At 45.8% G+C, this 25,186-nt stretch overlaps 2 protein-coding genes across 10 annotated transcripts in view; both read left to right on the top strand.

Moving 5' to 3' along the window:
• chfr (checkpoint with forkhead and ring finger domains, E3 ubiquitin protein ligase) overlaps positions 1-25,186 on the top strand; it is a 262,229-nt gene that overhangs the window by 189,937 nt on the left and 47,106 nt on the right. The window lies entirely within an intron of this gene.
• The window catches only part of fbrsl1 (fibrosin-like 1), a 275,251-nt gene that overhangs the window by 229,786 nt on the left and 20,279 nt on the right, over positions 1-25,186 (top strand). For all 9 annotated transcript variants that reach the window (XM_083979470.1, XM_083979474.1, XM_083979469.1 and 6 more), the window contains one exon: positions 10,816-10,864. In XM_083979470.1, coding sequence (XP_083835596.1) covers positions 10,816-10,864 — 49 coding nt within the window. The remainder of the gene's footprint in view (positions 1-10,815; positions 10,865-25,186) is intronic.

Below are 25,186 nucleotides of genomic sequence, written 5' to 3'. Positions count from 1 at the left end.
CAAGTTTTTAAAAGACGCAGCTAATTCAACCAGTTATCAGCGCGGCATAGACAGTCAGCGGCAAGTACAGGCGTCCTTTTGAAAATGCAGACAGCTCAACATTTAAGAGCTAGTTTAGGAGTGTAATTGTCAGGTTTGTTTTATTGACAGGAAACTGGCTTGTTAAGGCGATCTGGCGCTGCAGTAATGAGCTGTTTAACCTTGCCTCTTCCCATACACTGCAGAAAAAATCAATCCAGTGCATTATGTACACACACTCCAATAATGTCACTGAAGCCAACATACTGGAGGTGAAAATGACTGGCCTGTGAATGTGACTTGGCGTCCTTTTTACTCATTTAGTCCACTCATGTGCAGAGACTCCCAAGGAAAACAAAGCTTTTAACAAGTGCTAAGATATTCATTGTTGCCATCATGAACAAGCCCAGAAAAGGGTATTAGTGCTCCAGGGAACATTCCTTGCCTGTTGTTTTTTCTTTCCACTTGAATAATTTAAGGAGTTGCATGTAAGACAAAGTTGCTTTCACTTGCTTCATTATATTTTAATCTAGAGCAAATGATGCTCTGAATTTACTTGGCATGGCCAACAACTTTTAATAGTACTCTCTGCAGTGATTGCTCATAAATCTGATCTAGCAGTGCACACACATTAAATATATCCTCCACACCCTGCCCTTCTCTTCCGTCCAGGGATTTGTGTTCAGATGGATGCCAGATCAAATTCCTCCACAGGTGCTACGTTATTATCGGAGATACCAGCCAGTGGGTTTACACGGAGTTCACCAGGGCTCATAAAAGAAGAAGCAAAGCTCACAAAATAGTCAATTACAACACATTATGGTGTGACTAATTAGTGGAAATGTTGGTTGCTGTGAGTGCTCAGTAATGATCTGAGCTCATGTTAAGGTTAATAAAACTGACCTTTACTCAATAATGACAGGCTGTCGTCACTCTCTACGTGACACTTTAAGACCACAGATATTATGAGCCCATGCAAGTCAGGGCTATTTCCCACAGAGTTGCAGTAAGCAATGGTCATTGTAACTGAAGACCGCTAGTAACGTGGCCGTTGTCAAGGTCAGGTCACAATGCGATTTGCTAGAATGACGTTATACAGTAAGTGTCGAGTCTAAAACCATAAGCTCTCTCACAAGGTCTCTGCAGTTGTCCTGTTGGCATTAAACTAGCTTGTGCTGGATTCCCTAGAGGTACACAGTAAGCTCAGCACCTCCTCCCGTACAGAACAAAGCTCCTGGCATGTCCCACTAATATGTCATCATGGTTATTTATATACTCCCACCCACCCCACATTAAGTCACACATCTGGACTGTCAGTGACAGAAGAGCTCAAGCGCTACACCGTGTCACAAGGAGGGCGGAGGGTTCACAGCTCAGATAAAGCCCTGCACTCTCCCATAGTAAAGAGCCATCACATGTCTGCATTGAGACCATATCACGCATTCATGTCGAGAGAGAAAGGTGTAAATGAAAAGACAACATCAAAGTGCAAAAGCTGCATTGCTGTGATGAAGCAGTGGGCATACTGTCGGCTGCTGGGGTCTATGATCTATATTAAATTGCTGCTGTAACCTCAGAAAACATCACACTCAACCCACTAACAGCTCGTATACAGCAAGTAGCAGATACTAGAAATAAACATGTTCTCTCTTCTTCAAGTAGCAACCCCGCCATCTCTATTTGGCAACGAAATTAAAGTGTAAACAGTTCCTTATACTGCAGAAAGCGACCCCCAGCAACCACTCACGTCGGCCTCCCCCTCGTTTTATAAGAGCAGCTGAGCGGCGTAGGTATTTCTAAAGGTGACTGCCTAGGAGTTGGGTGTCCTGTCCGACCCCACACTGAGGCCCTGGGGAAGAGCTTGAGTTACAGCTGCCAGAAACCTGAGGCCTGATGTCTGCATCAAAAGTAAATTCCACTTAACGTGCCACATCCCTTTCCAACATGACCTGGGGGCTTTGGAGGTTTGAGCCTCCTTTATATAGTACATACCATGTTTGTTTGTGCTAGCTGCGTAGATAGTGTGCCTTACAGTGGCAAGGGCATGGTGGTGGTGTGTGACCAAGGGGACATTTGGCAACAAGTGCTTGTCTTCCCTGCCTCATTTCCAGTTTTCCACTGCTCCTCTTGCAAACCGCCTGTCCTCCACTCCCCACCCCCTCACCCCATCCCCCCATTCCTCTGCAGGACAAGTGGCTGAATTGACCCTGAGAAGCCCTGGCCGACTTTCATGGTAGCAGCTGACATACGAGCAGGATGCAGAGATAAATTCCTTTAGCCTCATTTCAGCTCCTGTTGTCGTTTAGGAGAGATGCTGTTACTAAGCCAGCATCAACAACTTCGCACCCCGCCCATCGCACTGATAAAGTGTGAGCTCAGCAGAGAGCCAATCTGAAAGGTCAGGGGTCACGGGTATCCAGTGTGTGTGCACGGTGTAGGGTTTAGGAGGCGCTGGGATGCAGGATGACTGGTGTGGAGGAACTTGGATCCCCAGTTGCTTTCCTCACCCAGTCAGCCTCAAACTCCCACTGGTATTAGAACAATATTTATTTGTGTTAGAGGGGAGCTGATTCATATTACTCAAAATCACTGGCATAGTATGGGTGAGATCTGCCTTTTACTGCACATTTTTTCCTCTCATTAGAGGTGTCCGTGCCCAGAGGAAAAAACCAATGCCTACCACACATTTCCATGTAGTGCCAGCTCTGCCTTTTCTTCTCTTTGTGCGCTGTCTTTCACGGCAGAAGAAAAATTCACTGTGTGTGGGTTGAGGCAAGGGAAAGGGTCACAGCTTTTTTATTGCTGCATTATTTAAGATCCTGACGAGTTTGTTTTTTTCCCCTCTTAGCAAATTCATCCAAGTCAAAAGTGAAGTATAATCTTAAGAGAGAAAGAAGAAAGGGAGACTGTAACTTGTGTAGCCTGAGGTGGGATATGACTCACCTAGACATTGTTCAGATAGAGTAAAGAAAAAAAAAACAAAACAAAAAAAAACACAAGTTCAATAGGAGTTTTCTATTGAGCGGCGCTTAAAGCCACCTTTCTCTTAACAAGCTGCAGTGAGAGGTGGTTTGCCTACCAAGCTTGCCTGCAGCTCTCCGCAGGGCGATTATGTCATGGCGGGCCAGTCAGAATGATGTGTATCTATCTGTTAGAAGGCAGCTCTACTGCAGCAAAGGCTCTGACTAGGAATATTATTATTATCTCCTCCAGGATCCTCTCCACAGCAACAACGGTGCCGCATTGTGAGAGCTCTGGAGAAAGCTGTTTTTGAAATAATCCGCCTGTCTGTTATCCTGCCTCTCAGACAATAACATCCAGAAAGGGTTTTTTTTTTTTTTTTTTTTTTACTTTCCACCACCCACACTGACAATGGGGTAAAAGGCTTTACAACAAAAGGATGATGTGGATATGGGGACAGTGAGTTTCCGTGACCTGTCCTATCATACCTCCTCATAGCGGCCTCGAGAGAGCCAGGATTTGGTTGTGGCTGTTGACCAGCCAATCAGGGAGCAGTGAGCCGTGTCTTAAAAAGCTATCTGCTATCTCGGCTGCAGAGAAGCCTGGAGAGCCAGGAGAAGCCACCGGTGCTCTGATCTATATCAGGGCCAGAGAGTAATGACGAACGGCCCCCCTGATTCCGCCGGGAGATTACCTGCGCCTCTTATCGCTGCTGGCACACATTTTGACATTAAAAAGGAAAGGAGGCCACACCCTTTCTATAGTCAGCTGTGCTGCGCTGAGCAGAGCTACTGCTATCTCCTCGCTTTTGTTTTCCCTTTTCCCATTGCTCCTATCTCTCCATCTTTCTCTCTCTTTCTCCATTTCCATGGTCCTAAGCAGGACTTAATCAAAGTGCAACAGCTACACCACACTTACCATTATCTAATCCTATGAAAATAGGTACTAACCTTTCCACCCCCTCTCCTCCTCCTCCCCTTCCCCAATTCCCCAATTCTCCAATTCCCCTAAGCCTGACAAGGGAGGAGAGCCACGCATGCTTTTAAACCACTGAGCTCAGATCTGGTGTTGCATTAATTGAGTTAAATGGATTGCGATGGTCGAGATGATTTGTCTGTCGGCTTTTATTGCTGCAATTTAGACTGTGCCTCATTGCATTATGCCACTTAATGAGAGCCCTTCGCAGCCGTTTTGTCTCCGCCGGTATTAACATGCACAGGTTCACTTCACGGGAGAGAGCGGGAATGTGCTGGCCCTAATTTCCTGCAATTTTTAGATGATAATCGATTGAAAGCACTTCCTCTGACTCTGTCACTGACATTTTAGAAATGGAAGTTCTGGACATTTTTTCCAATCCCATACCTGTTTTTCATGTTCTTTTTGTTACTCTGTAATCTGTGGGGTTGAGATTGTGATTTGTTGCCTCCTCTATCCTTACAACCCCCCCCCCCCCCCCCCACCCCACCCCACCACCACCACCACCATCAGCCCACCTCCATCCTTCATTCCAGGCCCTTGCAGGGGAGTTTGAGCTGGTCTGGATCCTCTCCGGTGAAATATGCCTTGTCCTTTTTCCTTCATTTCTCCTTATCTGGTTAGTGCTGGCTGTGGGCCCGCTGCGGTGTTGATTTGTGACCCTCTCTGTCTGCAGCAGCGAGAGGCTTTAATGCAGTGCGTGCCTCTGCCCTTCTCCCTACTGATGAAACAGGCCCCTGCATTCCCCTGATAGACTGCTAATTTGTATACTAAACTGACAGGCAGCCGTGATAAGGGCTAGCAACTGCTGCACAGCCGGGGGAGGGGGGAGCGGCGGCGCGGGGTGCAGTAAGCGAGGCGAAGGGTAATATTTTACACAAAGCTCAAGCCCCCCCCTGCTCCTCTCTTGGCATTCATTTCCCTGCGTCTGTTGCTAGGGGGAGAGGGAGCAGGAGTTGTCAGCCCCGGCCCACTGTCATACACACACACACACACACACACATTATTCGCAGCTATGAAAATGGCACTCGGGGCATAAAGAGGTTTCTGTGTGTTCTGTGTGTGTGCAGGGGGGGAGACCACTTCATTCTACATGGTCACTATGGAATTCATTATCATCTTAATGATGCTCCAGTTGAGGCGAGTATCTGTTGGTTTGACGGTTGCGTGGGAGGTTTCTTCTCTCTTTCCCGTGAATGCTGTACATCCCATCATGCTCGCCGGGGGTTTTTACAGCCTCGCTGGCCCACACCTGTTCTGACAAGCAGGCGGTGGCAGCCGTGGCGGTAGCGGTGGGTGGGAATCGGAGGTAAGGTAGCTGGTGGCTGTTCCCTACCCTGGGAATGCGTAGCGCTGCTGCGGCTTATAATAAACGACCGCTCGGGAGGTCATTAAGTTTCTGGAACAGCGCGAGGACAAATGCAGGGGAGATAATTAATTTGGTGTCTCCCATTGCAGCCTGGGAGCTGTAGGCTCACTGTGCATGGCTAATGCGGCATTTATTGCTAAAGTAGCATTAGCGGGCGTCTTGGGTGAAAGGTTGACAGTAGTCGACGGCCCTGAGTGGGTGCTGATAGAAGTGTTTATCAAAGCACCAAGCTACTCCCACATGAACAGAGGACCAGGGCCCTTTTTACAATATCACCACTGATAAGCTTCTTTATGTCAGCGTTCAAGATCATTACCTTAAAAAGCTTTCTTAACAAAAACAAAAGAGACAATCAATAGAGTCGGATCAGAAGATCACGTTAAATCATTGAGGGAAGACGAGCATTTTAAGATTAGTCGGTTCAGCAGTGATTATACACTAGAATAAACCTCATCATCGTGATTGGAGGTTTTTGAAAAAGATTTATTGGTGCAACCCAGAAAAGAGAGGTAACACTGAACTCGTGGCAGCAGCTACAAAATTGGAAGAGAGGGCAGTGAAGGAGGAAGTTGACAGTGATGAAACACCGAGTAGGGAAGCAGATTAACACTGTGTTGGTGTGTGTGTGTGTATGTGTGTGTGTGTGTGTGTGTGGAGGTGGGAGGAGGTGTGGGGAGTGTGGCTCCAGGTACAGACAGGTTAGGCCAGGGTAATTGAGAACCTGATCGTCCGTGCCAGGATATGTGCCCTCTTGCCCACGTCCCTTCTTTTCTTTCTCACTCTCTTTTTTTTCTCTTTTATGTCTCTTTCTTTCTTTAATGCTGCCGGACAGCTCTTTCAGTACCAGGATCATATCACATCAATATAGCACACAGAAACCATGTATTCTTATGTCTCCCCCCTTACACCAAGACATTCGACCCTCTCATTTAACTGTCAAGGAAGCATGCGCGGTGACGTGCTGCGCTGCTTACCTGTTCTGTTACTGATGATTACACAGGGCGACAAGACATTCTATCTATACCAGCAGTAGGGATGTTAATTTTCACCTGCCTGTATGTCGTTTGTCCTGTTAAATTGGTTTTGATTCTGAGCTGTCAATCATTTTACGAGAGTTTCCTTTTTATGCAAAGTTCAAGTCATTATGAAAACTCACTTTCTCACATTTGGTTTGTGGTACGTACGTGTTAGAATTAGCCACCCAACCACTTGTCCTGCAGCAGTCTGTCAAGAACAGAACATGTGCCAAATGACTGAAAAATGAATTGTAATTACAGTCTTTGCAGACATGATCGCACAATAAACCCCGCTAACACATTTCTTTGTTTTCACACCACAGCTGTTGTGATAGCACCGCCAGTCTGTAAAAGAAACAACATGTCTACCTGGGAGGGGAAAGGCTTAATGTGCAACCTCTGTCCGCAAGAGTTCCTCCTGTTTCTTGATAATTTGCTTTGAGAAAGAAAGAAAATGCAAGGACACACAATAGTTCTCAAATCAAAGGTAGATGGACTGCCCTGCGGATCGTTTGATATAAAGCGGGGGGTTGGTGGGCAGGGGGATGGTGGGGAAAGAAATTGGTCTCTCAGCAGTCTTTACTAAATGAGGTTAACTGAATCTTGGTAATTGCTGACTTTCCTGTCTCATTGAAATCACCAGCCTTAACTGATCAATGCCTTTCATAAATTTATGCCTGAAGGTCATTCAGTTTATTATGCCGCCCTCCCTTGCTGCCTGCATCGCCTCGCTCAGTTGGCCCATTGTGCAAAAATTAAGCGTGGAAGCTTTTTAACGCAAAAAAAAAATGCAATTAAGCTTGTCTCTGATTTTCTAAATTAATTAGCTTGCTGTGTTGTTAAGTAAAAGCGATGTGGACATGGAAAATTTGCTGATTTTTTTATTTTTTTCCCTCTTGCTTCTTTGCTGTGACAGCAAATGCATTTTGCCTCACAGTAAATGTCTAACTTATTGCTAGCGAAGGTTTCTGCCTCTCTGCTCTCCCTTTGCGGCTCGGCTATTATCTGGAGATTTATGCAGCCAATAAGTCATTGCTGTTCAGGGAAGTTGGGGACTTTTTAAAACAAACAGCAGTGTAATTTGTAATTTGGCATTCCCTAAATCTGGGAATTATGGTTGTGCATGTGGCTCTTCAGGGAGTTAGCACTCAGATGGTGGGTTTACTGGCCCAGCTCCCTCCCTGGCCGCCTTCTCTTTCTTTCTCCCCCTTGTTCCTTTTACGACTGCCGAGGAAACGGGAGGATTTCACAGCTGCTGAGAGCTGGGCCCCGGCTGGGCCCTATGACCTCCTTCTTGCTTTTTTCCCCCTCCCTTAGTCTCACTCCCTTTTTTCTCCCTCTCTCCAGCAGTCTCTTTCCTCAGGGAGCTCTTGTGTGGCTCAGAGGAAGCTGAATCATAAAGCATGGCTAATGAATAGAATAGGGAAGGAAAGCTGAGGCCTGCTGACGGCCCTCCAGAGAGGAGGCCAGGCTCCCGAAGCCCCAGGCTCAAATAGCAGACGGCCCCCACAAAGGTCAGGCTTCCTGCGGCCCACTCCAAGGGCTTTTGGCTCCCAGGCAATGTGGCTTGAATTTCCCCCATTATTTTTTTAAATGGTTAAATTTCCCTGTTTCCTTTGGAAAACGTGGCCTTTGCTCTTCTTTTTTTCTTTGTCTGTCTGCCTCTCTATATATATATTTCCCCTCTGTCTTGTGTTTCCCTGTCTGTTTTTAATGGCACCCAGGGTTGCCTCAACAAAGAGAGTGTGAAGAATTTGTTATACATGACCTCTGCACACCACAACCACAGGCAGCTCAGACTGCCAGCAGCACAGCCCCATGAAAATATGTCAACTTCACCAGCAAAACCCAGAAAGTTCTACAAAAACAACAGCTAGCCAAATCAGGGCTCTGCTTTGACATGCCTTTTTAAGAAGTGCTTTTGTAAACCGGCCTTGTAATTGTGGATTATGCGACTGACTCATGCAGACTTGGCAGGTGCAAAACACCGCATTAAAGGCTAAATATCGGTTGTTGATGTTACTTGGAATATGTTTGGAATATAAAACAGCTCACTGCACACACAAAATGGCCAGAAAAGGAATAAGGAGATCTAGGTTGACACATGGTAAACTCAGCATTTTCTGTTCTCTTTCTCAGGAACATGTTATGTCTGCTCTGCTCTCTGGATAACCACTTTGGTTATAACAATTGTTTCAACTGTTAAAGTGAGTTATGGGCATGACCTACGCTGTCTTTTTTCTTTTCTTTTTTTTGCTTTTGTGACCCCATGCCACACTAAGCGAGTCCCTGAGCCAGCTCCCGTGTCCATTTGACAAGCTTCATTTCATTCTGAGCCCATATTTTTCTTCAAGGGCCTCCGGGGCCGTGATTCAAGGCTGAGGTTGTGCTGCTGCGCTGCTGAGGCTTGGTACTGGAGCGTTTAATGTCGTCCAAAGCTAACAAAGAGCCTGTGTTGTAGCCTGGCGCCCTGGTTCTGGGAGACTGAAAGAGGGCAATGCACAACACTCTGTCTCTCCTCTATAGTCTTTCACCTCGCCTACTGTAGGAGGAAACAGGAAACATCTCTACTCGCTGAGTGTTTTCTCTCCTCTGAATGTTCCGCTCATCAAGATAAAACTGAAGAGATCTTATTTGACCCCTTGTTACATTTCAGCTACCTTCAACAACCTGGTTAACCAGTCTTTCTATTTATATAGTGGTTTATCGATCTGACAATCTCACACAGAGAATCTGATAACTATTGTTGCAACTGCTCATGCAGACAGGTCACAGCTAGAAACTGCACTTAAGATTTTAATGATAGAAAGTTGGAACAAACATAACAAAGATTTAAGGCACTAAGTTGTTAAGCTTCTCCATTATTTGTGGTTGTTTGCATTGTTGTTTGACAGTTTGCCTCACGGCTTATATAATATTAGATTTTTTATTGTTGTTATAATGTGTTGAATACACATAACCGATTACATGCACGCTGTAAGATACCTGTGATTTACAAGGCTGCAGAGAACCAAGCAGATTGCTGAGAGGTTGTTTGGGCAGGCGTTGTGATTCGAGCTGAAACAAGACATCAAGCGCAGACAGACAAACACTGCGGAGAACTGTAACACAGTGGCAGTGAAGGAGAAATTGGGAGGTCTTGGAAAGAAGAGGACGTCCTCAAAACACTTGTGAAGAACTAACAGGGATGCCAAGGACAGCCATCTGTGTTTACAAAATCATTTGCTTTCTCTTTCTGTCTCTGTCTCTCTTGCACTCACTCTGATTCACTGTTCATTCTTTACATATGCTCCCTTTGTGCTGCATAAAATACATCGCAGTTAAGGACAGTAAGGCCCTTTGGGTGGAACATATGTTCAGCTCTTGCAGTTTTTTACAAGTCAGTCGAACCCAGATGAGAGGAGCTAAAGCAAAGGGAAACCTGGGCTGTAAACAAAGCCCCTATAAGGGCTGATATTATATGCTGAGGAGGATTTTCATTGTTAACATTATCTTCCAAGCACACTGACTTTGTGCTATGCTGTTTTGCACAATGACGTTTCTTTAGTGTGTGGTTTTACTGCTTTTGGGTCATAGTGTTTAAAGATGTCCAGTCTGGCCAGTGGATGTGTATTTTTGTAAAAATGTATGGTGTGTTTTGATTTAGGTGGTGCCTGCCAGAATCTACATTCATCTAAAGGAGAGAGGAAAATACCTTGCAGTGTTTAGTCTAGAAGTCTCCACTATCACTTCATAGTCAGATGCCTTTCTTCCTCAACTATTTGACTCAGCCTCCATCTGACTGCAGTCCACCAGACTCCCACTGCTCATTGTCAGTCACATCAACCAAATCACTGACTGTTTTTGACCCAGGAAATGCTCATGTAACTAACATATCATCTGTGCACTTCCAAGCACAGAACGGCGTATTGTCTTTGATATGAATGAATTTGTGAAATAGTTGTATTGCTTTTACAGAAGAACCACATTCTATTCATGAGATAAGTTTTTTCCATTCAAAAATATTGCAGAACAAAATGTGGTTTCTGAGCAAGCAGCATGTACCAAGCAGCATGTACCAGAGCCTTTGTGCTCGAACGCTGCAAAGCTACATTACTGACTTCCTCTGACTTTGACAGCGTTTCTTTTGAGGGTTTTCAGGTGGCACAACAGTGCCACCTAATGTTACCTCACAAGGAAAAAGCCATGCAGGGACCATCAGGTACAGAGGGAGCTCCTCTTGTTGGCAGATTGGAAGATCTTGACTGACTGTCGGTGTATAATGTTGTGTATGGGATCTGAGCTTTAACTACAAGCATTTGTGGTCATGTTTGTGACTGAATAAGCCTTTCACTAGGCAGACAAGATATGTGTCAGTGCTTGCATTGGGTTGAATGATCTTAAATTGTGTGAGTCATTTTTTTTTAAATAGGATCATCCAAAGTTTGCCTCTGATTCAGACAAATCCACTAAAGGCCTGCCTTCTTGTTTTTCCAGGTGTCTGATGTAGGATCGGAGAAGCTCTTTTCCCCCACCACACCCAAAGGTAAGAACCTACTCTGTTTTCTCCACTCCCTGCTCAGTCCTAACCCTAACAACAACCAGGGTTTACAAATAAGTCAGAATCTAGCCTGCTCTAATCCTGTAGCTCCCATTCAGATTTAAATGTCAGCAGACATAAGCAAGGTCTGGTGACTACATATGCATACATTTTTGCCTGGGTGCCGAGTGGCGTTTCTTGGACGACCCCGCCAAAGGCTTAGCCCTCCTACATATTGGTTCATTAGAGGGGATTTAGAGCCTCCCTGCCACATGCTCCCACAAATGGGAACTTCCCCTCAGGCAATACAAGCTCTCTGACAGCAGGCCTGGAACATAATGGATGCCAAAGGAAAGAGAGAGAAAGAGCTTTGTCAGCCCCCCAGACAACACAAACTCAGTGTGTGCGCATTCACATATGCACATATGTGGATTATAAGGCCTTTGTATGTTCATGTGTGATTTTGTGTGACTTTTATGCATTTGCGTGTCCAACCACATACATGTGTTGGCGCATTTGGCACGTTGCAGACGCCATATGGACGCAGACATTCAGCTGTGTCTATATATTCGCTAAACACAATATGCTTGCCAGGTCAGAGCAGAGAAAAAGGTGTCAATTTGTGGATGCAGGGAGGCAGGGAAGGGAGGAGAGGTGTGAGCAGCCGACTAGTGACAGACAGCAGCATGCAGACCATGTCCCCCCAGGGCAGGGACCAGGAAGGAGGGCTATTAACATAAGCAGAGTTAGAAGGAGGTGGAAGTGCAGAACAATGTCAATTATGATATATATATTTTTTTCTCTCTCTCTCACTCTTTTTTTGGACATGAGGGACAGAGTGGACAAATGTCTCAGCAATACAACTGTAATAGTAGTGTAACCTGGATTGTCACATAAGCATATTTTATTATTTAACTCTTATAAGACTATTATTAGTGTGACCAAGATCGCATTCATTGTCTTGTTGTTGCAATTACTGTAATACTGTAATTACTTGTAGAGCATCAGAGTAAATCTACCCCCTGCCTTTTCACAAGTAAGAGGTTTCATTATTATACTCACCTTCGCAGCAGAGCATCAGCTGTGAAAGTTAGATTTCCCCTCGACAGCGTCTGAAGGTGTTCCTTGGTTTAGTGCAGTAGCTCTGACTGCTGAGTGGAAAAGCGTAGCTGACAACACGGAGAGAAAGCAGGTCTGCCCGGCCGTGTGATGTAGATGACCTGTGACCAGCGTTGGCCTCATGAAACCAGCGTTCACAATGACAATGACTTCCAGACTTGCATGGTTTAGAAAACAACTAGACCACGTCGGACTCCATTTATTCTCCACCGGGCCGCTGGACTACTGCTGTTGTCAGCTGTCAGAGTGTTGACTTATTTTCCCTGCATGCCCGTACACAACATGGCTGCTTATACACATATAGTCTGCTGCGCAGAGCAGAGCTGATAGTACAGGCACATACACAGCCACTGTCTCTTTCTTCCGCTCATCCACTCAAGACAGCTGGTGGATGGAGGCCTCTGTGGATCTTGCTAATGTGCACACACAGGGCTGGAGCTTAGGACCTTGGAATTACATCCAGACAATCCAATCAGAGTCTCTTGTGATTATCACACAGATCAACTAGATCCTGTTTGGGGCAGTGCGGAAGACGGGTACCAGATTAGAGTAAAGGGGTTAGACAGGGTGAAGCAGCAAAGAAATCAGCAGTTTGATGAAGTGATTTAGGGACGTTGAGGAAAAAAGTTATCATGCTACAATTTCAGAGATGCCACCAGCCAGCTGTCATCTGCCATTACAATGTTGTTGTTTTCAGCTCTAATGGATTCTAGGAGAGTGTTTGTTTTTGGCCTAGACTGGTTTTTCTGTGTGTGTGTATAATGTGTGTGTAATACAGAGCAGCCCACAGGCTCTTTTCCTCTGGTTTAGAATGCAGCGTATGTGTCCCATTACCGGTCTCGCTCACGGTCCTGTGGGATCAATGAAAAGCCTGCTTTCCTCTGATCACCAGGCCTTTTGAGCTGTTGGCTGGGAGACAGATGCGCGCACACACACACACACACACACAACACACATAAATACATAGTGCTGCGATGATGTTTGGCCAGATAGTAAGTCTTGTTTCTTTTTCTTCTTCAGCATGGTGCTCTGAACTTTATTTTTGTGAGCAGTTACGGGTACAAACAGTTGAGGTTAAGTCCAAATTGCACACAGGCCCACAGTCTGTCATGTTAATGAAACGGTTCAGGGTTAATAGAGGAGAAGAAAGACCAACATTGTAATCAGCGAAGGCAGAGCGCTGTAATTATGCACACAGAACATGGTTTTGGGCAAAACCCAGACACCCTTGCCTTCTTTCTCTCATATTTACTTTTCATCATCTGTACATTGCGAGTCTGTTGACAACCTGTTATGGATAAAGGTGGCACTACTGGTAATACCACTGGTTAATAGCGTCTGTAATAACACAGTACACTCAGTACAGTCCTATTTGGATGATGTTACCAAAGTGCCAGCACAAGTTCTGCTCAACGTTGGTATGTGTTGGTGGTTATGAGGTAGGAAGGTACAGAGCAGGGCAAGCATTATCTAACACGTATTGGTTTTTGTTTATTTCCTGTCTTAAACCTCCTGCAAATTATTGATTTCCTGGAGGATGGCATGTTTAAGTAAAAGCGCTGTGAGGACTTGTGCTCCACTCAGGGCTAGCCTTATTGAATTGCAGGTCAGAGTTTACTCTTGTCACTTGCTGGAAGGCAAATGAGAAGCTAAATGTAGCTGCCGAGCATGTACACGGCACCTCCACAGAGCACAGATAAACACTTCACTGGTAAGCCTTCTTATGACATTTCACAATGCTGCGCCTATGGAAGTGGTGGGGAGTTAACACCGAGCTGTCAGCAGCTAGAAATATTTGAGAAGAGCACTTTGGAATCTACAGTCACCGTGTTGAATGTTGTATCTGCGCGTTTTAGCGTAATAGGTACAGTGTCCGTATGTATAGATGTGTATATATAGTCTCTGAGGTCTTGTTGTTCCAGCTAGGTGCTACCTGCCGTGGGCTGAAGGTAAAAGTCATGCAGCGTGCCAACCAACAAACCTGGGGCATCTTAGGATAGCAGGAGGAAGATTGGTAGAAAACCCATTTCTGAAGTGGATTTGTGCCCTTGTAATCCTGATTAATTTTGACCCGTTGTGCTCATTTTAAACAGAGCATTACAGTAAGCGTGAACACAGCAAGCTCCGGGGCGAAACCAGGAGCTTAGCGGCTTTGGGAGGCTTAGCTGCAGATGGCATTTTAAGCCGGACTTAATAAATTGTTTCCATTAAACTTACCGGCCCACACATACTGGATTAGACCAGTGGAACAAAGAAAGGAGAGAGCGTGCAGACGAAGAAGAGAAAATACACACACACACACACACATGCCATCGTGCACAGCTAACTCTGCTAACATCTCTCTGAGACCACATGAAAGGTGAAGACAGGGTTACTGTGCGGTTCAGAGAGATAGAAGCTTTTGGACATGAATGCAAAATCCACTCACTTTAGATCTCTTGCTCGTCAGGGATGTCGGACCAATTTGCTTAATTGACATAGAAGTAAACAAACAAAAAAGATGCATAAACCATTTAGCTTGGCAGTGGATTTAGGGCTTATCCTCTAACTGTTTATATATAAACACATTGCCAATGTTGTAGCTTAAGGATTTAGGATCTGGCCATACCCCTTGCTTTTTTTTTTTTTCTATGGAGCCTTTTTACTCATATATCCATCTCTGCTGTTGTGGGAAATCTATTCCTTATGTCTCTGCTCTCTTCTGTCCAGCCTCCACTGTAGCTCCTTCCCCCCATCGGCTCATGGCTCGCTCCCTAAGCTCTCATTATGTGCTACACAGTCCAGGGTCCCCGTGTCGAATCACTAATCAACCACCCTGTCTTTAGGCCCGCTGTCTCAATAGGTGCTGAGTGGCCTTTGTTCCGCCACTGCTGTTTGCTGCGTGTCAATAAAAGAACTATGGCCTCCTCCTCCTCCTCCTCCTCCTCCTCCTCCTCCTCCTCCTCCTCCTCCTCCTCCTCCTCCTCCTCCTCCTCTTCCTCCATCCCCGCCGCCTCTTCCGTTACCGGGGGCAGCCCGAGCTACAGGCCTGCTCCTGCTCCTGCAGTGCAAGCTTACAGGGAAAAGAAACACAGTCTCACCTGCTGGATTGCGAATGCCAGAGAAGGGAGGAAGGATGGTGATTGGAGAGGGAGCAGCAAGGTCAGGGGCAGGGGGGATTGAGGGCGGCTCAGGCATAGCGAAGTAGATGAGAGAGCATGTTTGTATTCGGCCAAGCAGCTCTCTTCTGGCCAGGTCAGTGTAATGTATCACTAACCTCGGCGGCCGGCCTGACTGTTTGCAGCCTCTCACCCATTAAATAATGAATGGAGGTTGACCCTCTGACCAACTAATCAGCTTTTCACTGCAGTTGAATCAGGATAGAGTGGAGGTAGACGGAGAGTGTGGCTGGCTGGCTGGCTGGCTGTCTGTCTGGCCAGTAAGCAGACTATATGACTGGAGGGCAGACATGTTGCTGGGAAAACAAAAGGGGCTCGGGAGGCTTCACACGGCCAGATTAGCAAGTGCTGGAATTGAAAGCAGGCATCACTGCTGTGGAATCTAAGCCTGGAGAATCTCCCCTGCTGTACCTACTGTGATTTGTTTGACAAAGTCCAGGCAGCTTGCAGGAAACACTTTCTCTATCAAGAAGACCAATGTTCCCGTATTGACATAACACTTATGGTCAAGCTCTGGAGTGTTAAGGTTTGGTGACAGTCATGCTGGGAGCAAAACAGAGCCAGAGGTCGGTAGTTTGAGGGCGCATAAAAGAAGCCATTCCTCTTGCTCCTAAATCCGCCTCACTTGTTACTGAGCCTGAACAGCAGCTCATCTGTTTTGCTGATTTAATTTAGATATTAAAAAGGTACGACCTCTCCAACAGAATACCGACAGCAGAGGGTACGCCAGCACTCTTAGTTCAGGAAGAGAAAGCACTTGGCCATGGCTATGACTTGTTTCTTTATTCATCTTTGGGATATTACTGTTCACAGACATGGGACAGCTTATGAGCTGGGTGATTTGTTTTTGGAGAAAGGGGCTGATAATAATGCTCCCTTTATTGATGGTGTTAATGCTGTTTGTGCAGCCATCCCTGTCAGAGAGATGAAAATAAATAGGGGGAGCTTGGCGGAGATAAGACATGTGTTTAATTATTAATTGAGCCATTACTGACAGAGATTGCCTTTTTTGATTTAAAGCAGGAAGGCCTGCTTCAGGGACAGAAAAAGCAATTACAGAATTCCCAGCTTGCACCGCTGCTGCCCATCGTTTCACTGCGCGCTGCGAGAGAGGAGTGAAAGGAGACAAAACACCCCCACACACACGTCCTGTTACACTGCGGTGTTCCATAAATTATTTTAATTCTTCTTCAATATTTATAGCGTTTTAAATTACGATTACAGCGTCATGTACTATTTATGTAGAGCGGCAGGCAGTCAAAAGGACCAAGCCACATTACCCACAACCCCTCTATGGCCTGGCACCTTAAAACGCTGACAGGGGGGAATTGTTTGGTTTTGTGTGATTCAGGAAGTGATTTCAAACTGCACCAATTCTGACAAGCTGCCTGTTTTTCAGAGACTGATTTTCTATGCACTGCAATTAGCCGGCTTGTAAAGTCATAGCATGTCAGGCTATCCCCGTGTGCACTCCGCAGCGCCTTTAGAGCACTATTACATCCATTAGAAAAGTGTCTGCTCGCTGCAGAGAGCCCAGCGTGCATGAAATATTAACTGTTCAGGGTACTGGGCCACTGCTGGTGGAGCTTCAGTCTTGAACTTGAGGCTCTGTGTACATCCACCCCTCGTCCATGTTGGCCATAACATGTCACAGCGCTCGACACCTGTCAATCAGTCCTATCAGCGCCTGTCATCTGTGTCAGCAGGCCCGTGGGTGGTGATCAGCTATTGTGACAGAAAATGGGAGTCTCATTGAAAGCTGTGTGATTAGGCTCCATTGTGTGTCTCTGTGTTCATTGACTGAATATGGATTCAGCTTCAACTGTGTTGAGGGAGCAATTACAAAATCACTAAAGGCCATGAGGGACTTTCTGCTGAACTTTTCACCATACATCCGCAGGTTCTAATAGCAGGAGTGTGTCATCCCGGAGCTGTGCCTCCCATCTGATGGTCCAGAGCAGGCTGGCGTATACAGAGAGGCTTTCACAGAGTATCAGATAAAGCCAAAGTGAATATATTGAATCACTTCAATACTGAGCATTACTGTGAAGCCTCAAAGTCATCTCCTATATACACAACAGAGACCAGCGCTCCCCTGAGGCCTTCCACTGCTGTCTCTCCAGCTCAGGTTAAATGATAAAATGCTAGGTACTGCCACCCTGCCCTTTCCTTGTGCATGATACCCCTCACCTACTGCACCTCAGCTACCACACCATCAGCCGCGCTTCACGCTATACCAGAAAAAAAAAAGCCCATGTGAATTCTGCTGTGGTTGTAACTCAGATGTGACACTTACACCTCAGCTGACATTTCTATTTGTGCAGCCATCAGTCGCAAGCACACAGCAGCAAGACGGTATTCTGGATGGTGAAACCAGGAAACAGCGTTACTGTAATGGAGGCAGTGGCTGAATTATTATCTGCTACTGTGTTTCAGCTAAGCCGCACACACCGAAGAGAATAGATGATGCAGTAAATATAAATAAACAACAACAACAACAACAAGGCTTCATGCTGGCTGCAACCGGTGTGAGAACCCTCAGTGTGACGGCCACTCTCTCTACAGCACTGACCGGTGAAGCATGATAACCAACCCTTCAACTCTTCATCCTGAAGGATTGAAAGTGTTTTTCTTCATCAGTACTTTGCATGTTCTCACTATTTTTCCCACATAGCCATGAGGCAGAAAGTGTAAACAGCACAGGATTGTGGGAAACATAGGAAATTGGTACACTCGACTATGAAAGACTTTGAAACCTCAACTGTGGACAAGACTTGACAGATGAGCTGGACTCCCTCCAGTTAGTTGACCCCTGTTGCCACTGTTGAAAATGATCTTCTTTTTTTTGTTATGTTTGTTTTTCACAGAAGATAAAGAAAAGAATTTAGAGAGGATGACTCCAGAGAGCAGTAGCTCTCATCACATTTTATGTCTAATCTTAATCCACCTCCTCCTCCTCCTCCTCCTCCAATGACGGCACAGCCAGCTGCAGTGTAGAAGGCATTTTCATTGTTTACTTGTGAGAGAATACATGACCAGCGTCTTATCACTGCTGTCAGGCCTGAAATGTAAAGCGCGTCGTCTGTGATCACTCACAGGTTTTCTTGTTTTTAATCCTTTATTCCAAGCTCCAGTCACTCTGCCAGCAGGAGTGGGTCCCCCCCCCCCACCCCCTCCCTCCCTCCCTCCTGCCCGCCCGCCCTGCATTTGTTTGAAGATCCCAGTTCCCCACTTTTAAGCTCATCTGTGTTGAGCAGTTCAGAGCCAATGTTGTTTGCAGATGAGGCTGTAACGCTCATTGACAAAGCCAGATGGTAGGCGATTGTGGCCAAACACGACGCTTGGATAATGTACAATCTCTGGCAGGGGGACAGTCGTCAGCCTAGATGGATATTACAAACATGCTTGTAATGGATTGGACATTTTGGGAAGCAGTTCACACAGGCTTATAAAGATGGAAAAACCATCGCCAGGAACAGAGCGGATGTAAAATGCTTCAGATTCCATGATGGACAAGGACGTCCATGCATTAGAAGAACATGCCAGAGAGGATTCTCGGGAGAAAGGAGATGAACCCAGGAAACAAGATCCCAGATCAAACACAAATATCAGCCAGCCATGTACATTAGTTTCCAAGTATTTCTAGATGGGTGGTCCTCCTTGGCTGTTTGTTTAGCATTTCTGAGCCCTGTACCTCTCCAGTTCTAGCATATTAGCATCCATGTTTCTATCAGTGACTTATCAGAGACACTCTGTCTAGAAGTATTACCACAGGCTTGGACTAATACAGAGTGTTTGACAGAGAGCTGGGTTTGGAGAGGTCTGCTACAGAATTTAGATCCAGCCTTGAAGTCAACACAGTAACCTGACACGCACTACTGAGAAGGAGCTTGTGTTTTGTCCCATATTTCACTGGGCGTTAGCACCATTAATCAAACCAGTGTTTGTTAACAGACAGGCGGTAATTCGCTGAGACACAGGGGCTTGCATTTTGGCTCTTTCAGGGTGGTTTTTTTTATAAAGAGAACATGCACAGTGTGGTCTCCTCCAATATTCAAGCGGTCATCTGTTTGGCTGTTGTTTTTGGCTACTGCTGAATTCCCTGCACTGGGCCCTGGTGGTGGGGCCCCTAATGGCCTCTGACTGACTGTAATACCCCATTCAGCAGAGCATGGGCTCCAGCTTCCCTGGCTGTTGGGTCAGTGCTGCTGTGTGTCGAGGGCTGAGCAGCAGTAGGACTGGGATTTCACTGCTGTTTGCTTTGGGAAGAAGCAAGAAAGTCTGCTCCAAAGCCACACGACCCATGGAGTATTGTGCACAGAGCTCCTGCAGCAGTATCTACCAGGGTCAGACTCATATATGGTGATATGCTGATATTTGCCTTTTGATAAGATATTTTTTTTCTGTGTTTTTATAACACATTTTTATTTATAATATACAAATTATGGAACTTATCTGTGCTTACTCTGATTTTTTTTTTTAAGTCCATAACCCAAATTGAGGAATCTTGATTATAATCCACCTGTATGAATTAGTTCTAATACTCTTAGGACTTTTTATTTTATTTTATTTTTTATTCTTGATCTTTATGAGCAAAATGAAACATGTAACATTCAAATGTATTTGGAAGCATAAATAAAAGCTAGTTCTGTTCACGCTCCGTCAAATCTATCCATCCCTTAGATCAACCATGAAGAGACCACATCTGTTGTAGCTCACCAGTGACAAATTGCATCAAAATCATGACTGCCTGTGTTTTTGGAAAAGATCAATATACAGCTATTGCTATCACTAATGATACAGGTATTGACTCATCAGCTGTTAAGTGCAGGGCTGGTGCTGAAGTGCCCTGGGCTCCTTATCAGCTGCAGCACACTGTATTAGTGCTGGGTTGGCGTAGCACTGACCTAATCCTGGTAGCAGGTGCTGCTGGAGCCGAGGTAGAGTGGACATGTTATTCAGGGAGGATGAGCCATCTGGGTCTTGATACTTTATGGTGCTTAAAACACACCATCAAGTGTGACACCCCCAGCACTTACCTTTTAGCTGCACACAATAATCTAAGCACTGGCTGCTAAAGGGAGAGAGGAGGCTTTCAGGAGAATTTACAGGGTTTGATGTGGTGTGGAGCCTCCGCTTCGACACGGATTCATGAAACAGCCAGACACATTTGGTGGTTTGATTTTGATTCCTCTAACTCGTTCAGTGTTGTTTTTGTCATCTGCAGTCTGAAATATGTCGAGCAGAAAGAGAAGGGTGTTTGTTTTGCTTTGTTTCCGTCTTTTGCTTTCGTGCCAGCCTGCGTTGCTCGACACTTTTCTGGTGCCTTGTGTTGTTGTTGTCTTTTTTTTTTTGTTGTTTCTGTTTTTTTTTCTTCCTGGTGTAGTCTGTTTCATCTCACAAGCGATTTGGCTCGTTTTGGAGTCCAATTCCGCTCCTGTTTCACCACGCGCCCCCCCACCCACCCACCCCCTCTCCTCACAGACATACTCACATTCACACATTTCCCCAAACTGACACGCCGCCTTCACACTCCAAACAAATCAATTCTGCACTTGCCACACTTGGAACACCGCAGCGAAATGCGGCAGCTCATTGCAGCCCTGAAAATGTGCAGGTTGTTTTTTTTATGTTCCTTGTCCACTGAGGCTTTGAGGAGGCCAGACCCAGATTCTCCTACATCTCTGTGGCCACCTGCATGTGCAGTGAGGGCTTTGTGCAGATGGGAGTAGACAGTGGTAGGTTTGGGTGAGCCCCCCCCTCAGGTCAGGATCCCGGCCTTGTCTCCATTAGTTTACCTGACACAACTCCCTGCCCTCTGCTCTCCTCTGCCTTATTAACTAACCTCTCTTTCCCTCTTTCTCCCCCAGTCTGGGTCACTCTATCCGTCTTTCTCTGTCATGCTCTCTGTCGCTTTAATCAAGAATGATGAATGGGGTGCAAGGAAGGACATTGAATGTTTGCGAACCTGATACACCCTCCAATTGTCATTCTTTTCCTGTGGTGGGTGAGAACATGGTAGTTGGGACAGGGGACAGGGAGGGGGGGGGTAGGCTTTTTGTGTGTGTTTGTCTAACTAAGCCCTGTATGACAGCTATTTCAAACATCTCCACCTTGGTCCTCTAAGTGTGTCATCAGCCTTGACACGTAATTCATCGCCCCCCAAAAAAAAGAAAACAAGATTTTTTTTTTCTACTTTCACATATCACAAGCTCCGACTGCAGCAGAAAAAAGGCTTGTGACTCATAAGAACGCAGCTCTTTTGGCACGTAGCCATTAGAAGGGGAAAATGGCAGCCTAGTCTAGTCTTCAACAGCTGCTGGGTCTCCATCTGTAAGCCTAATTATCCAACAGCACCCCAGGAGCAGCTCAGCAGCAGGATCCTCGTATAGAAGAGGCATTGATTACATCAGTGGGTCTATACCGGACAGTGTGTTTCCCTGGGGGGGCTTACAGATATGTGTAACTTAACCCCAGGCGCTTTAATGCACACTGGGGTGCTATCTTTAGACAAATACGATCTTAACCTATCGCACTTATCATCCCCGAAGATCATGTAGAGGATGCTTCTAAGTTTGCCACAGACTATAAACCAGTACAAGCGTTTAAGTTGTCAAACTGTAAATTATGCAAGTATGAATTGATTATGTTGTTGGTTGAAACAGTGACGAATATTATCAACATTGCTTTTAATAGTCAGTTCATCATTGAAACCTAATCTGGTGATAGTTTTCACATTTGAGAATTTGCTTGTTTGTTTGATATTCTTTTAAGTGGTTGGGTTTTAGACGGTGGCTCAGAGAAATCCTTTCTAATTGTAGTTTGAAGGACGTTTTGTTGGCCTCCATGAATGTCATTTTTAACCATCTGCATTATGGGAAGTTAAACCAGGTGAAATCTTTTCTTTACGCAGCTGTTTGTTGATGTTGTGGTTACAAATCAGTTGGTAAAATGGAGTGTTTTTAGTTTAATGCTTGTTCTGCGTACAGTGAAATGTCTCTGGCATGCAGTAATGTACAGTGTGAGAGATGGGACTCTGGCAGGCTCTTGAATGACAAGACAAGTAGCCCTGAACTTTGATCGGCGTAGTGAAGATCAGCAGCCTATTGGCTTGTAATAACAGGATGCTTTAACATGTAAACATGACAAGAAGAAGAAATGTGATGGTTGATTGATGATCTGGCTCCCTGGCAGCTGTTGATACAGAGATATTTGTTTTTAGCCGCCGCCACCTACAGAAGAGCAGCGCTTGCTGCCTCAGCATTCTTGGCTATCAGAGGGTATCATATGACATTATGAAAATGACTTTATACGCATGTAGCAGGTGAGTGGTCGAGCAACGTCTTAGCTTTAGCTTGTGATACTCGTGGTGACAAAACCCTGCATCTGCAGAACACTCAAAAGAAATATGATATGTCGGCAAAGATGTTTGTCCTTCCCCTTTCATGGCTCTAAATTGCAAAGGCTGCATATGTCAAAACAGTGAATGAGGTATGGAGAATGGTTAGGAGCTGTCAGCTTCCAATTGTTGTCTTGCTTTCAGAGTGGGGAGTGAAAATGGAGATGGAGGAGGAGGAAAAGAAAAACATGCAGGCTCTTTCAGCCCACTGTCATGCCACTTAGGATTTGTTGAAGGATTTTCACCCAGCCATTTCCCTTCCATTGAGAAGTAATCAGTACGGCACTGAAAGATAATATTATATCCACTTAGAGGCATGTGGGCTTTATGCATGTTCATACATGAAATGAGGCTGGAAAGCAGTGCCTCTGTTTACATTGCTGAGCACTTACCTCCTCCATTTGTGCTTGGACTTGAAGCTTCCTGGCAAAAGCTCCTGTGTCTGTGTCTTTTATATCTCTTTCTTTCTCACTCTCTTTATTTCCTACCTCTTCTCCTTCCATTCTCTATGGATTGTCAGCCAGCTGGTGGGCTAAAAGAGGATGGTTTCCTGTGGGGCACCAAAGTGATACTGTTAAGGCGTTATGCGAGCTTAAGTAAAGCTGACACGCTGCTCAAGAACTACAGCCCACACTGAGCACCACGGCAGCCCGTAGAGAGACTCTGAAAAGGTCTTAAAGGTATGGGAGACACAGGGAGGCTGCTACTGTCCACTCACCGCTGTGCTGTGATGTGGGAAGCGGGAGTTAAGTCCTTTATTAGAAGTGGCAGGCGTTGTCTCTAGTCACCTCCATAATTGCAGCAACACGTCCACCGCCGTAATCAATTGAGACAGCTGCCACTGCTGCGTTCAAGTCCATAAGGCGGGCGTGTCAGACTAATTAATGAAATGATAAGGCTGGTGCTCGCAGCATTGCACAAATAACTCCTGAAGGCTCCCCCCCCCTCTCTTAAGAACAAAATTCATCCTTAAAGTTGGGGTGGCCTCTCCCTGTCCCTGTCCCTGCCTGTTGGCTGTCTGTCCTCAGCGGCCTCGGGGTAAGAGGGGTCGCCCGGGTCAGTGACAGTGAAAGGGGTCAGATTCCAGGCTGGCAGGGTGGGCCACGTCAAGAGGAACCATTAGACTTGAGCTTTTCTGTTGAAAGTTCCAAGATGTCCACCCCTTTTATTTTGGACAGCCCAGTGGCACTGACCTTAGACGACCTGGTTGTGTTCATAAGAAGCTGAGACTGATGGCTGTCCCACATGAGCTCTGCTAGAAGCAGCTCTGCCGGGGGGAGGGGGGATAAAGAGATTCTGGGAGAGTGCGAGTGTGTCCCCGCTTCTCTGTGGCACATTATAACCAGGGGTTAATGAAGGTTTAACACTGTGTTGGAGCACCGCTGGACCGTGTGCGATATAATAGGATTTGGACAGTCAACATCTAGACCTCTGTATTTCTCTCCCCCCCCAATCATTTTTTCTCCCACCCACAACAGTGGTATATGTGCCATGAGAGGTGAGTGGCATATGTGTCCTGTACCATATGGCTGGGATTTGAATCGGGATCCGATATGCGCAGGAAAAACTGATTCATCCCACAGCTTGAGCTGCCAGCTCTCTGAAATGAACATTAGGTTCTCAATTTATGCCTGGGCTTTGACTGTAAACGTGTTACAGCTTAACACCCATCCCCATTCTGCTGCCATCCACTCCTTTTGTCAGCTGCAGCGAAGAGACGGAGAGAAATAATTGAAACGTGCCAGCTGTCCCCACTCTTTAGCTATCTTGGCCAGCTTTCTGCTCGTCCACTCCCCCATTAACATCTCTGAGTGATTTGCAAAAACGTCGCCTTGGCTCCCCTCGTTACCAGCTTGGAGATGCTCGAGGCAGATTAAATAGTGTGAGGGAAAGCAAGCCATTGCAAATTTCTCCTATGATTTTATTATTAGCACAATGATTCAACACTGCTCAGCCCTTCTGTTCCTCTCATACCAAATCATTTTGTTGAAATCACCCCACCTTTTTTTTTTATGACTGAATACCTCACAGCAATGAAGTGTTGATTGGCAAGACTGCGGTTTCCTGCCTTCTGCTGGTATCTGTTATAGCCATCTTCCACAGTCACTCACTCGTGAGCTAAGCCTTGGCTCTGTGCAGATTGCTTGTCTAGAGACGTACAAAAACCAAATCATTGTGAGCTCAACCGTCAAGAGCAGCAGAATATTCTGTCAACCAGAGCCAGCAGGAGACGGATCAAGGCAGCGTGCATTCTCACATACCTTCTGCATCCCCCAACGTCTTTCAGCAGATATGCCGCTTTATTTATATATCTACCTGTTCGTGTCCTTATTTTATCAGTGCCCTGCCTGTTTATGCTTTGGCAAGACCATGAAGGCGAGTGAACCGCAGTGTTTGCCTAGTAAATGAGAACACCCAGTGGCCTTAAGCTACTCTTAGCCCCTACCCCCTTGTCACTGGTAAAAAATTTGCATACGCTCGTATCTAATCTGAAAAGGCTTTTTGCATACAGGTTCTATTTCCATGGCAGTTGTATACACTGGCATCAGTGTTAGCACTGAGCAGGTAATTTATGTAACATACTGGTTTGCATGCACAGCATTCGTTTGCAGAGGCCACATGAGAATGTTCTCTAGGGCTCTCGTCTCATTG

Source organism: Trachurus trachurus (genome assembly GCF_905171665.1).
Source record: "Trachurus trachurus genome assembly, chromosome: 9".
NCBI lineage: Eukaryota > Metazoa > Chordata > Actinopteri > Carangiformes > Carangidae > Trachurus > Trachurus trachurus.
Note: the sequence above shows the minus strand (reverse complement) of the source record. Positions and strands in the feature narration are given on the sequence as shown.